Below are 15,716 nucleotides of genomic sequence, written 5' to 3'. Positions count from 1 at the left end.
AGCCAAGCAGAGCATGGCAAGTGGGCGCAACTAGTCGATTTACTTTGGAAGCACTCTGTGAATCTGAACTAAAACGCTGATCTAAAAAAAGCCAGAAAGGGTCAGATCCTCATCTGGTGTAAATTATCATCAAATCATTGAAATGGTTGGTGCAGATACTTTAGAATCTGATTCTTATTTGTACAGCTATTCAAAAAAATTTAGACTTTCACAGAATCATAGAACGGTTTGGGTTGGAAGGGACCTCAAAGATCATCTAGTTCCAACCCCCCTGCCACGGGCAGGGACATCCTCCACTAGACCGAGTTAAAGCTCTGGTTACATTTTTCATGTATGATGATACACTGACCTTTCCTTGCCTTTTCCTTGTTCATCCTTTGTAACATATCTTAATAGATAATACAGTATTTACTCATCTACTTATATATAAGTATATATTTTTTTTTTTCTGGGACATGCTATTCTGCTTCTTTATATAGTATTTACATGTAGTAAAATAATCTGGAATGGTTCTGTTATCACAATAAATAAATACAATTATTTTTTACTTGCAAATTCATCAGACCTCTAAAATTTTCATTGATTTTTTTTTTAATTATTTAATTTAAGGCAATGGAAACCTTCCATATTGTAGTATTTCCCTCTTTGGTGTACCCTAAGCCTTTCTAACATACTTAATAACCACCTAAGAAAGCTGTATTTCCACAGTTACCTGACTTTATGCAAAACTTCATAGTCTGTGACAGGCAATCCAAACAACTGTTCACCAGATGAGTATGTGATAAACTTTCTCCACAGTTCATCAAAGTTAGCCTGATAAAATTAGGATTCACACAAACAAAATGAAAATATGTTTATATTATAAGTTTTCATTTAAAATTGTCTAATATTAAATCATTAAACATTTCAAAACTTCTCACAGAATAATTCTATTAGAAGCATATTTAAATGTCTGAAAATATTTTTGATCTAAAATTTTGAACAGTTCTCATGTAATGTAGTACTCAAATCCATATATTGAATTGAAATAATGAGTTTATATAATAAACAATAATTTAAAAAAGCATTTTATAAAAATGGGATGTGAAATTAATTCCACATCATTAAGAGGAAAAAAAAAAATACATTTGTAACAGATGGTAAAACATACAGCTTGAAAAAAACACTGAAGAGTGCCAAAAAATATAATTACTTTCAAAACATAACTCTTGTCCAAAAGATATGATCACCATAGAAAAATGGAAGGAAGAATTATTTTGGCAGTTATGATCCATAAGGCATTCTCTTGGCAAAATAATAAATACAGCAAATTCAACCAAAATCACTTAATTTTCAGTACATATTAGATGCATTAGGAGGTTTAAGCACCTTCTGTTACTTAGTGCATTTCACAAACTTTGAATTTACTTTTTACAGAGACTATACAATATGTAAGAGACTAACAAAAGTCCTGTTGAAAGAAATCTTCAAGTTATTATAGCTTGCAGAGAAAGAAAGAAGGATTAAAAATAGATTAAAAACTGGTTAGGGACCCATGAACTAAGGTTCATAACAAACAAATATCAAGCTGAAAGATAATTATCTAATGGAAAACATGATTTTTAAAAGATTAAAATATTGGCTTATGTGACCAATATGTAACTTGGCTTCTTTTCAGCCATTATTGAGTTGTCGTACTTGACTCTTCCCCCCTTCTGCTGCTTTTATTATTTCAAGTTAATAATTTCTGCTCACAAAACACAAAGAGAGTGAAGCAAGGTTACACATCAATCAATCAATCAATCAATCCTTCCACATTAAGGAAAACATTGCCTGATAGAAATTATAGTTAACATAATACTACATAAAATACCAATCAAGACACATTTACCAAAGATTGTAAATGTCTCTTTTTCTAAACTTGATGTGATAAGCAATAGCAGATCTAATTTTAATTATCTGGAAACTCAACAGTTTATTTTCTTACCTGAAAGATCTGTAGCCTATTACTGGCTTCCTGAGGTGGAATACTTGGAACCATAGGTCCTTCCTTTCAGACAAGCAGTTAACAAAAATTGAATATTAATTCTCAAAGTGACTGAAGGCCACTGTATATTTACAGGTCATCACAAAATGCTTATTTTTTGGTTCTCAAAATCCAATCAAGTTATGTATCTTGGTAATGCAATACTTACGATGATAATGGTAAGGAAAGATAACTTATGAAATTGAAAATTCTTTAGCTTAAACTGAATAGGACTAGATTTTCATTTTTCATATTTTGTTCTTTTGCCGAAAATAAAACACCCAGTGAGTGGCCCAAGACTGTCTTTTTTAATGTTGATGTGTGAGCAAAGATGCCACAACACGTGCTACCATTTCTAAATTAAGTTCTGAATTAAGATTTCATGGCAAGTTGTACCACCAGGGATTCTTTTCTCTCCTTATAGAGTTGTGTGCATTACTATTTATTCAGAATGAAAAGTTTGACCTACAATGATGAATACTTAGCAACCATGGCATCAAACACTGAGTAGCTCAACAGAATAGAATTCTGGCACACAACTATTGCAAACTAAAAATTTTGAAAAACTAGGTATAAGTCTTTTATAGGTAACTACTAAATTCATTTACCGTTTCATATGACATTTCAAAGTTTGACACATCCTCCTGAAAAACCGCGACTGATTTTAGCAAATTACTCTTAAATTTGGGCTGAACTTGAACCAGCTCATCTTGAATTCTAGTCTGACATACAAAAGATTAAAATCAAAGTTAATTCTTTAAAAATTAGGAACAGATATTTAAGTCATGTATAAACCAAAATTATAAATAAAAAAAACTAAAATTCTGAACAAAAATTTATTATTTGAAGTGAAATAGATTTTTTCCGTTTTATGGTGCTATATGTTCAATTTTCAAGATGAAAAGTGGAGAGAAAAAAAAAAAACAAACCACAAACAAAAACCATAACAAAATCTCCCCTCCACCTTTAAGTGAACATGTTCCATTACAAGGGAGCGGGGGAACAAAACAACACAGAAGAGGGAGGGGGGGGGAAGATCCTATTCTCTTCCTTCCTTCCCTCCTCCCCTCCAAAAATCCTCTCAAAACCCAAAGTGTTAGGGTGTCTTCCTCGTGGATGGCTCAGCCTTCTGTTAAACAATTTTCTTACTCTTTGTTCAAAAGTGTGAGAGAAAGAACGAAGAGCTGCATGAAACGCAACCATAAAATATACTCAAGTCCTTTCCAGAGCGATCAATCTGTGGGACAGGATCTAACTTAATTGTTCCAACAAAATATCTATACATTTCCATCTAATCTTCTACACTACAGGAAACATTCAATAAACATTGAGCTTTTGAGAGATATAAGGCTGTCCTGAGCAATAAAGTGCAAAAATGTGCAGTCACCACTTAGGGGTAAGGGCATGGGCAGAGTACACACTTTTTAAAAAACAGGAAATCTAAGGGTAGTAATCTTCTTGATCAGACAAGAATGACACAAAAACTGGAAATGAAGGAGAGCAGAAAGAACAGACACACATAATAAGTTTCTCATTTTCTTGCAGGTTTTACACATACATCTAAAAGCTACAATAGTATTTAAATATTAAAGATCTCTATAAAAATAAAATTAGAAAATGAATATACTAATCAAATGTACAGATACTAGTGTGCAACTGAGGCCAGGAGTGAGAAGATAGAGTGGAGTGACAATTGATCGCACACTGTCATTTATACTCCAAAAAAAGCACAATGAATACAAATGGAAAATAATAGAGTTTTATATACTTACAGCTTTGGTCTGTAATTTATTAAAAGAATATCTCAGCGTATCAACTCCTTCTGATTCCTCTTTTGTAACCTCAATTTCAAATGTATTTAAAATAGCATAGGCTTCCTAAATGAAAAAAATATAACCTTAGGAATGATGCATTTTAAGTTCATTTGTAGGAACACAGATCCAATTTATAAGAAAGATTTCAAAGAAAATCTGTTCATGTAATTTAGCATAAAAGATTTGGGTTTTTTTTTTTTAAAATAAGGCTGATGAATGAAGAACTAGGGAACAACAGCAAAAAATATTTCTTTAAAGATGTCTTGGATGAAATACTGGAAAAAATATACAAAAACAATAAATTTAATAGTAAAAATATATAAAATTTTATTATCTCAATGGTATTTTTATTCCATTGACCCACATTCCACCTCAATGTAGATTAGGATTAATTTTTCCTAACTGAATAATTATGCACACTAAACTACATTTTTTATATATTTTGTTATATCATCTATCAAATATTTATGGCTATATGTTTGCCAAACTATCAAATGCCTGCATATGTATCTGTTACAGAATGAACCTTTCTTATCACTTGTTCTCATTTGCAACTTGCTTGCATACCTTCTCCTTTATTATCCTCCTCCTACACACATCTCATTATTTAAAAATAAGATAATTTTCATGTTTTATAGTTTCCCAACAGGTAGGCAAAAGATTTGCTAATGAAGACTAACAGCAGCGTGCATTATATTACCTGCTCCTTTGACCTATGATTTGTATTCTGGGCAGTTTGTGATGGCTGATAAACACAATTGTTTATTCCACGCAGATATCTACACTTAGAATTCTCCTGTTCAGCTTCTGAAGGAGGTGTAGTCTGAACCACTGAGGTTGAAAGGAGCTTCTGGAGATTTGCCTAGTCCAATCCCCTGCTGCTCAAACCAGCGTCACCTAAATCAGGTTGCCCAGGACCATGTCCAGTCAGGTTTTTAATATCTTCACGAATAGAGAATCCACAACACACTGGGCAATCTGTTCTAGTGTTTGAGTGTCCTCACAGTAATTTTTTCTTAGGTTTAAATGGAATTTAATGTATTTCAATTTGTGCCCATTGCCTCTTGTCCTATTACTGGCTGCCACTGAGAAGAGTCTGGTTCCCTCTTCCTTCCTAGCACCCATCGGGTATTTATATTTATCGATAAAATACCCCCTGCACCTTCCTTCTCCAGAATAAATAGTCTCAGCTCTCTCAGCCTCTGCTCATATGCGAGATTCTCCAATTGCTGAACTCCCTCCAATATTTCCATGTCTCTCTTGTATCAGGAAGCCCAGAACTGGAAACAGCACTCCAGATAAGTCTCAAACCCCAGAGCAGAGGGGATCACCTCCCTCAACCTGCTGGCAACACAACTCCTAATACAGCCCAGGACACCCTTAGCCTTCTTCGCTGCAAGGGCACTTTACTGGTTTATATTCAATTTACTGTACACCAAGAAACTCAGTTCTTTTTCTGCAAAGCTACTTTCTACCAACCCTGCACTGGTACCTAGGGTTATTCATCTTCTGGAGCAGGACTTGGCATCTCCCTTTGTTGAGCTTCACGAGGTTCCTGTTAGCCCGTTTGTCCATCCAGGTCCCTTGAAAGGCAGCACAACCACCTAGTGTGTCAGCCACTCCTCCCAGTTTTTGTCATCCGGAAACTTGCTGAGGATGCACTCTGCCCCATCCTCCAGGTACACAGTACTAGATCCAGTATGGACCCCTGCGGTATGCCACTACTTACTGGCCTCTAAGTAGATTTTGTGCTGCTGATCACAATCCTTTGAGCCTGATAATTTTCAGGCCAACTCATTGCCCACTCATCTAGTCCTCACTTCATCAGTTTGTCAATGAGGATGTTATGGGAGACAGGGTTAAAAGCCTTGCTACCATCACAATAAACAATACCCACTAGTCTCCTCTTGTTCACTAGTCATTGTAGAAGGCTATCAATTTGGTCAGGCATGATTTTCCCTTGATAAATCCACACTGATTATGCTGAATATTTCAGAGTGTGATAAAAAATACCAAGTATATGTAAACTTAATGAGCTTCTTTTAGCTTCTTTCTTATAGGGACAACTAAAAGAATGCTGCAAATTTCTGACAGCATAAAATTATGTGTGGCTCCATTAATATATTCTGGTTATATTTAAAGATTATGTTTAGATGATCAAGATGTTTGTTTATAGATACAGAAAAGTTAAGAAGAGGATTAAGGCTAATGGAAAAGCACACAGCAAAAGGGAGAGTATTGTTCCCTTCTCTTGTGCTTTCATCTACTTATTTCTGCACGTTGTCTCCTAGATTGTATTTATATTATAATTTGAGAGAGAATAATTTTTTTCTGTTCTGCATTTATACAGTATCTAGCAAAGTATCTAATATTGATACATAATTTATAATGAAAATAACAAAAAAATATTACTTTGTTTCCCATCTTCAGCCTAGATCCTTCAGGACAGTAAACTCATTGTTTGGGTTCTCAGTTTATCTTATGACTTCTACTATATAATATCATTTTAATGAAGATAAAAAATTAAAAGTCATCTTACTTCAATAGGTCCAAGAGTCATATCCATTTCTATTTTATTATCACGTATGATAGATAAAGCTTCCATTGCAAATCTGACATCATCCAAGTCACGCAGAGGTCGAGATAATTTCTTTAAATATTCGGATATGAATGACATCATGTCTGTCATTTTCTTTTTATATTCCTCATTTAAATAACGACAGAGGAGCATCTTCCAGGCTTTGGCTTCAATTGCTAAAGCTATTTTCAGTGGTCCTGATTTAAAAAAAAAAAAATTAAAAAAAAATATTCAATCTACTTCTTAATTTTTTCTGTAAAAAAAAAATTCACATCATCACATATGGTTCTTTAACACCAATTAGGAAAAGTAGACAGGCAATCCAATTACTACATTTTAAAAGTTTCAAAACAATTTCAACTATACTTAAATATGTTACTGTTGTTTTATTGTGTATTATGATATTTGTAAAACACATTGGTAAGCTTATCTAATAGAACATATAGAGAATATTAATAAAGAAGAAAATGCCTACGTATTAATGTAGATTCTTGGAGAATACCTTTGATATAGAATAACCAAATGCATAAAGATCAGTGATATTTAAATGGTTTATACCTGTTGAGGAAATGGCACCTTAGGATTTCAATATGGGGATTTGGAATATTTCACAACTAAAACTGTAAGGTGTCACATCATATCATATGCAGTTTATATAGAAACACAAACCAACAATGAAGACACAGAAAAACCAATCATTGGCACTCTAACTTACTACTAGAATAAATTAGAATTTTAATAGGCAGCATTTTGTACTCTGGTGGAAGAAACTGAAAGATACTAACAGCATATAACCTTTCTACTCAAAACAAATTTTAGAGCAGATACAGTTTCTTCTTTAATAATGTGGCTAATAGCCACATTAAAAATCTGATTCCAGAAGGCCAGGGCTAGAATGTCCAGAGGCTAGAATAGGTAAATGATAATAAATCAGTTCCCAAACCTAAACTGAGCCCAAGAAAAATATCTGCTTCCCCAGATCATAAAAATGTTTAATATCCTTGTTCTTGAACCTAAAGAACTTGGCTCCCTCTGATGCACTGGTCACAGATGAGGGAGTAATGTAACCATCAACAGAAAGTCCATATTCTTTTGGATACATTGCTTCTTATCATTCTTGATGACAGAATAATAGATAGCAAGAGTTTTCCAGAGTGAATTAATTGCCTCCAGAGTGGTTTCATTAATAAGAAATTGCATCCAGGAACTGGATGAGGATATGCAGTCAGTAGTCTGAAAATTTCACTTATTCATTGAAAGCAAGCTAGGGATAACACGTCACCAAGATCCTAAAATGAACTCTAGTCAAAGTATGTGGCTTCTGTCATCTCTGATGTAAGAGGAAGACAAATTCTACACAGATAGTTTCTCGGTCTAATCTCTCAGAAGATGGGGCTTGCTCATTAGAAACATGGCCACACTGATATTTAGAAAGGGATACATTTACTACTTGTGCCTAGATATCAACCATGATAACATCTGCCACACAAGGTGACACTGGTCCAGAGAAGACGTTAGCTACATAATAATCTGCAAGGTGAGAGGGAATAGTGGTATTGGAATCCTTGCTTCTCTGTCATAACACAAACGGCTTAATTCTTCAACATGCAGTTGCATGAATAGAATACATTTTTCCACATCTGACTGTTCTTCAGAGTAACATGATCAATGACTACCAGGTTGACAGAGCCACACAAAGTCAGGTACTGAGGCACAGTGCTGTACAGAACTGAGGGAAACACATTCCAACACCTGGTCTTGGCGCCAGCTTCTCTACCTTTAAAGACACTAGAAGTGGACAGGAAAACACATAGTATTCTGAGAGCTGTGGATACTAAATATGGGAATAGCTAAGCAGCTATATCTCCTGCTGGCACAAATGCTAATAGTGAAAAAAAAGCTAATGCAGTTATGTGCTGTGCTAGTCTTGTGCCAACACCAAATAACATAGTTTATGCTTCCAATGCTCTTTATAATCACTGATTGACCTAGTGCCAGAGATGAGCACCAGGGATGATCAAATCACTGTCAATACACATTCATTAACTCTTCAGCAAGCCTCCATGATAACTTCACAGCCATGATAGAATTTAATTTCACCACTCCAGAGAGGAGAAGGCAAGGCAAATGGAGGGTTTTTTCAAGTCAAATTTCTTGAAAGAGTCTAAGTGCCCCTGGATGATCAGTCAGGGAGGTCTCTTCAGTAATTTCTGTTATATTGTAAGCATTTATTTCAGAAAATAAACCAAATAACATGACTATTGCATTCATTATCTTACTGTACATTCAAAGATAAGAAAATGTCATACCTGTATGCAATTCAATTGGACCAAGAAGAATAATGGGTTTAAAATCTTCCATCTCTTGCTCAAACATAGCATAGTGAAGTATTTCTTCTTTAATTTCAGTCAGAGATGGACAGCTAGCCAAAAATTCCTGTGTAGTTTAAAATGTCAATCAACAAATGTCCTTTTTCATATTTTTGGTAAAACAATTGGCAACAGTTATTCAGGAATTACTGAAAATGTATACCAATATTATACCTGGTTTTATCCTTCTGTAGCCTTGCTAAAATAGTAAAATGCACATGATGAGACATTCATGTTTATCAGTTTCTCTGTCAGTAACTCTCAAGCTTGTTGGGAAATTCCAATCAAATTTAACAGAGAAACTAATATCCAAGACACATTAAGTGCCTGCTGGCTTTGTGAAAACAGGTGATGAAACACAGATCAAAAAATGTGTGCCTGCACTTACAGAAAGACTACATCATTAGCCTAATCATGTGTGAAAGAATTACAATAAAACTCATTTTCTAAGTAGTTCCATGAGCAGAACTCAAGTGTAGAAAAGTTTTGTAATTTTGAAAAGCTGCATTTCAGAAATGTTACACAAGAGCCGTATTCAGTATGCCTACATTACATGGGCAAGTAATAAATGCTAAAAGCTGTTTCCCACTTCTATTCTTTTGTTTGAGAGTACCCAGACAGGCAGTGGAAGGGGTAGCATAGTACTAAAGAAAGAATGTAGAAACTAGGGCATGTGTGCGTATAAAGCTTAACTGCATTATTATTGAGGTTTTTGCTGTAGCAGTATCCTTTTCTTCAGTAGTAACTAGATCAAACTAATTATATTTATTTGATTAGACTTAAAATTTTAATTAGACTGACATTAAATTCTCAGCTCTGCATATAAAGTGGGGGTTTTTAGCCCACATAAACAGCACAACTTGCATCGTGACACTCAAAAGGCACCAGTGCTCCTGTAGTAAACAAGGTGATACGATATTCACAGATTATGCATATATAACATAGCCTATTAAATAGAAAACATAAGAATAGAAAACTCAATTAAGCCAAGGTTAAATAAGGTAGATACAGAAACCAACTTTTTTTCTACTGAACCTCTAAATTCGGACTCTAAATTAAAACTCTACTGTAGAAGGACCGTTTGAAATACTGTGAAGCAGAAGCCACAGAGACCTGCAATTCCCAAAAACTAACTTTTTCTTGCTAAATTTTTCTACCACACTTGAGGATTCAACTTAGATTTCAAACAACCAAGAATAGAATAGAGGACTCTTCTTGGAATAACGAATGGAAAACTCACCTCCTAAAATAACTTCAGAAAGGGTGGTGAATACTAAATATATATTAAACTCAAAGTAAAAGCTTTGCATGGAGAAAAGTGCACAGTCATCAGCACTGATGCTATGGGAATTTCTGTGAATTGTGGTATACATCATATCAGACTGGGGTAGTTTCTTATGGCCTAAAATCCAGAGTTCCACAAACAAAAATTAAAGCAAATAACAGATTAGGACCAGTTTATCAGTATGTAGAATGGCACAGAAGCAGGAAAAGCCAAACCCCAACACAAAAATTAGGTAGCATGCTATTACTTCTGCTTAGGAAATATACTACTATTAGTACTGAAAGACAAAATAAGAATTTCGGCTGTTAATGTGTTTTCTACATCTTTTTCCTTGATTTCCCCCCCCCCCCTCAATGTTTTCTCATTTCAAAAGATAAGATTAATGAAGAACAGTCCTGTAGGTGAGCATCATTAAACTCACCTGAATTTTGGCATCTCTATCTTCTGTCCACAGCACCTTATATTTCTGAAAGTCCTGCAGAACTTCACTAGCTACTTCTCTTAGAGAATTCATAGAAGAAGAAAGGAGCACAACCAATTTAGAAATATCTTCATGTTCTGCAACACCTGAGTAAAAATTTCTTAGCTTTCTGACAAGCACAACATCTTCAATTCCTTCTGTAAAATAAAATTATATGTAAATGAATGAATGATTAAAAGTCTGGTTAAAATTCTCTTCTAAACATATGCATGCCAAGTTGAGCAATGATGCCTTTCAGTAAGGTTGAATATCCTTCTTCAGATGTTTGTCTGACTGCTTAATATGAAAGTACTAAGTGCTAGTTCAGGACAGGCTCTATATAGCTAGAGCAAATTCAATCTAGAGTGTTACCAACTGGAAAGAAAATAGTCTTCTTAATTCACAAATGCCATTTTTTTTCCACTGGAATTTAATTGTAACTAGAAGATGATGAGGCCTCAAACATTCCTTGTTATTTTGTATTTTTTAAAATTTGTGTAATTAAAGATTTTTAATTGTATAAACCCCTTAACACAGCATAAGTTTCTTGAACTCTAACATGCTTCAAATAAATAACCTTGTTATTCTATTCAGTGTTTTCAAAAAAGATGCTAAACTTTGCCAAGTCACATATCAATGAGTGCAGAAATAAAGTTTGTCATGTTTTGCACTTGTCTTACAAACTCCTAATACCAAAGTCTTTTGAGTCTAGCCTGAAAGAGGTTAGAACTGAATGAAGAAGGGGGGGAGGGGTGGGGGTGCGGAGAGACAATCTAGAAATTTTCCTAAACCTCTTGCCTGCAAATATGCTTTCAAAGGCAGTTTAGACACTGGCAGCTGCTAATCCAGTTACACTGTTGATGTTGAAAGAGGAGCCCTGTCTTCTTTAAGAACTACAAGTAAACTCCAATAGAAGGAAAATAAAACACAGTCATGTCCCTCCTTCATCTTTGATTAATTGCTGAGACAGAATCAGTATAGACACTGGTATCCCTGAGATCTAATGAGCCCGTTCTGTCATAATAATGCCTGAGTATTTTGAAGAAGATTTAAGAGAATGGAGAAGAAAAATCCACTCTTCCCACTCCACACTGTTTAATGGGAGGGATTTAATGCAACTCTAAGTTCTCTTTTAGTCTGAAGACCTTTTCAGATATCTAGTCACTGGAAACAGATTGATGCATCCTTGCCAGTGTACTCCATAGATCTCATTGGCCAAACATTAACATACACCTCTAGGTACTGCTGATTAGTAGTTTAAAGCTGATGAAACTGGTTACTTGCTGATGTTGTATTTTGACACAGCAGAGGAAAAGGCTACGACTGTCTGATGAGGAGAGTTTCGTGTCACCCTGCTTGAAGCCCATTAAAGAGGTTAAAAGTCATACAAAACATAGCAGAAGAGGAATAAAGTCCCAGCTCTGGACCATCAAAAAGAAAAAATTCCCAAGGCATTAAAGGCTTTCCAAAGGAATCACAACAAACATACAACTGTATCGCAGATCACTAGTTCAGCCACGCAGCTAAGAGAATCAGATGGTAAAAATATATTTGGGCTTTTGTGGATGCTTGCAGAGCATATGGAGAGATGCTTAGAAATAATATTAAGGAAAAAAGTATCTGACTAATGGATGCAGGTATATCTACAGTCTGAATATTCACAGGTACAAACACTTGAAGTGTTTTATAATCCATTCTAGCAGTACAGCCAGCAATTAAAATCTTTACCGAAATCTAATTATTAAAGTAGCTCTTGTTCTATCTCAATATTCCAATGAGACCTAGTCTACAATCATTGTTTATGTTTTCAACTATATTGTTATGGCTACATTCCACAGTAAGTAGGTAAAAAAAATAAATTAATAAGCTTACTTTGCCTCAAATTAAATAGGAGATTCAGAATCTAGCAATTTTTCTAAGAATATTTTCCTTATTGTTTCTCAGAGTTCTAACACTGATGTAAGCCTGAAAAGCTATTTGTGAAAAATAAACCCAACAAATTAATTCAAGATAATCCACAGTTGCCCTCTTTGAAGAAAAGTAAGCTTGTTCACAAGTATTTATATATGGCATTTTTATTAAAGTAAAAAGTTGAAATAAGTAAAAAAATCCAAACTTACTTTCCCCTTTTTTGGCTATTTTTCCTGGTGATCCAAAGCCTGCTGAAGATACTTGCTGTGTGCCTAATTCTGCTTTTAAACTAGATTTTTGCAAATGTCTCTGTCCCCACTGAGCAACTCCACGACTTACTTCCAGTATTAACTGAAGCATGCGATTGATGGCTTGCTGTATATCATCTAAACTGGGAACAATTACCTATTTAAAACAGTTGAAATATTGTTAAAATAAATGCAACTGATTGATTGTCATTTTCTAAGACCTCAGTTTTACTCCACTCATAGTGAATTGTGGAACTTGCCCCAGAAGAGAAGCTGGAAAACGTAACTTTAGCAGTTTGGCTCAGAATTGCCCCTAAAGAAGTGAAATATACTGTACTGACCTACTATCTATTTCTACAGACATACTGTGGGTAAAATGGCAAACAAATATATAAATAGATAGATTTATTGGGTTTTTTACAATTATTTTTACAATTCCTACAACATTTTAAACACCTTTTTTTTTTTTTTTAATAGTGTGGGGGAATAAATTACAAGCCTTGTTTCCTGCATTCTAGAATCATAAAGCATTAAAAATTGCAGGCCAAGATCCTCCTCTCTGTTGCTCTTAACCACTGGGTCCTAAATCCTGTGAGAGAGAACTGTAAGAGAGACGACCATAAAAATATGTAAGGACAGCTCATTTTAATGAAGATTTACAGCTATATAACCTCTTCTTCTAAGTGCTTATCTATACATATATTCACACCATGGGTAATTTCAGGTAAACGAGATCACCTGGATCAAAGTGTCAAAGGTCCTAGTTGAATAAATACTGAATGTTTTTTTTTCTCCCAAAGGTAGCATTATCTCAAAAACTTCTGCAAAAGCACAGTGTTTAGTAAATTAATGGAACTCCACGCAGCAGCCCCGAAGATGTCAACTTGTATATTTGGCAAGGATTTTGCATCATAATTCTGAGAGCAATCTAATACCCAAATCAGAAGAGAGCTCACATTCAACTACCAGAGTACAAGATAAAAAAACCTGGAAGAAAAACAAGGATTCTTGATCTGAATCAAGAGCAACTAGCAAACAGAATAGGGTCAGAACACAGGTTCTGGTCTGCCATCATCCACACTGTATAAATGCTAGTATGCTCCTTTAGCATAGTTTGGGATGATGCAAAAAACACTCTCCTAGAAAAAAATCAGGCACAGTTTGGCACATAAAAACATGACAAGTGCTGTTCCTAACACACAGTTTGAATGTAAACTCCTGGATTCAGGGAGAAAAGCATTTACTACTGTGGTTACACACCATTTCACATCAGCTCACTCTGAAGTCAAAGAACAGCCTTTAGCCCACTTCGTTTAGCAGTACACAAACAGCCATAAAGTCCCAAACCCAAAACTTTTTGAACTGTATTGGCAGCCATAATGTTAATTGTGTCCTTGTTTGAAAATCATTCTATGTAAGATAAGGCGGAGTAAAGGCACACATCAGTTTCTCAAAAATACTGAGCAGGACGAAGAACGTACCTGAGAGTGATCCAGGAAAGAATAGAAAAAAAGCATTTCTTGTTAAACTTCAGAAGAAAGATCACTCTTCTGACACACTCAGTTCTCAAATATAGTCCTTAGAACATCATCTTATAGCTTTCATGTGCAAGTCATTACTTTGAAATGATGAAATAATGCACAGGAGTGTTCAGAACTGGGATATGAACTGCTTAAAAGTGACTCTGGTGTTCTATAAACCAATCTCACAGATTGAGCAGTTGCATGCATAAAAGCAAGGATCTTGCAAAATCCTATTAGGATTAGCAAAGTGGTATTTTACCTAGCACTACTTGATACCCTGGATCAGCCAAGCATTTCAGAGGGCTGGGAAGAAAGATAGATGTACTTCCCTTTACAGAGGGTGGAGCTTGGGGCTTCATGCTTAGACAAATATCAACACAGTAAAAATTCTACACTTTGACAGACCTTATGTGTACACACACAGAGTGTAAATGTACAACAGAATGCCAATATGAATACTCGTTCATATATCACCTTAGAACAGAACCTTTACTTCATTATAATATAAAGATTAAAAGTTTTATATTCATTAAAAGACAATTGGAAAATATTAAGTCACCTTCTCACATATAAAATACCATACATATTGCTGACACAGAGTTATCTTAGTCTACGAAAGGAAAACAAATGCATGCATTAGTTATTTGCAATTAAGCTGCCTTTTTGTTCTTTGCACAGAGAAATCCACAGCTCTTTTCTTGGTTTTTGAATCTTCCCATTTTTGTTCAGTGTTCCTCCTTCTGGTCATCTCACTTCCTATTGAGATGACTAATGCCAAACTGAGCAAAGATAATGTTCATTATTTTTATTCAGCAAAGGATTTAAATCACACAAGGAACAAAACAGCTGAAAAACAAACATGAAAAATCTATTTTAGCTATGCAACTGCTACACATGAAGGAGAACCGTAATCATTCTGCAAAGAACACTGATGAACAGATTGCAATATAATTGCTAAAACACACAAGAACAATAAAAGGCCAGGTTCTCCAAGTATCACTAAGACAGAAACCAGGAATATTGCAACTGTGAGCACATTTCATCAGTGCACTCAGTGCACTGAAAGGCCTGAGCAACTGTTCTTCTATGAAATGGAACCTGGTTCAGTAGAAGTGTACCCACATCCTGTGCTTGGGAAAATGCAGCGATAAGTATAAGACAGTGTATTTTACCTTACCTATACGACACATAACTTACCACATTGGGAATAGCAAGGTGCACTTCTGCTTTTAGAAAAGAAGCGACCACTTCAGATTTGCTTGGACTAACAGATAACTTTGTTCTCTCAAATGTAGTTTTCCTGAAAATAGTTTTCAAACATGTCAAATACTTCATCATGAAATCCCTCTCAAATTATCTTAGAAATACAATTTTGAGCTAGCTTTTCGGGGCAAAACCTCATGGAGAATTTTCACATTAAGTTATGAACTACGTGACAAAACTTAGAGAAGCTTCTTCTTTAAAGGGTAAAGATAATAGGCAGACCTCCATCATTCAGACAAAGGTTACCTTGGCTCCAGCCA

At 34.9% G+C, this 15,716-nt stretch overlaps 1 protein-coding gene across 1 annotated transcript in view; it reads right to left on the bottom strand.

Moving 5' to 3' along the window:
• DNAH8 (dynein axonemal heavy chain 8) overlaps positions 1-15,716 on the bottom strand; it is a 148,202-nt gene that overhangs the window by 97,422 nt on the left and 35,064 nt on the right. The window contains exons 24-32 of the mRNA XM_054820742.1: positions 15,391-15,493; positions 12,632-12,827; positions 10,473-10,666; positions 8,707-8,833; positions 6,359-6,594; positions 3,778-3,882; positions 2,614-2,727; positions 1,967-2,029; positions 713-813 (exon numbers count right to left, since the gene is read on the bottom strand). Of these exons, the coding sequence (XP_054676717.1) occupies positions 713-813; positions 1,967-2,029; positions 2,614-2,727; positions 3,778-3,882; positions 6,359-6,594; positions 8,707-8,833; positions 10,473-10,666; positions 12,632-12,827; positions 15,391-15,493 (1,239 nt within the window). The remainder of the gene's footprint in view (positions 1-712; positions 814-1,966; positions 2,030-2,613; positions 2,728-3,777; positions 3,883-6,358; positions 6,595-8,706; positions 8,834-10,472; positions 10,667-12,631; positions 12,828-15,390; positions 15,494-15,716) is intronic.

Source organism: Grus americana, chromosome 3, assembly GCF_028858705.1.
Source record: "Grus americana isolate bGruAme1 chromosome 3, bGruAme1.mat, whole genome shotgun sequence".
Taxonomy (NCBI): Eukaryota; Metazoa; Chordata; class Aves; order Gruiformes; family Gruidae; genus Grus; species Grus americana.
The sequence above is the reverse complement of the archived record's forward strand: the minus strand, read 5'-3'. Positions and strand labels throughout refer to the sequence as shown.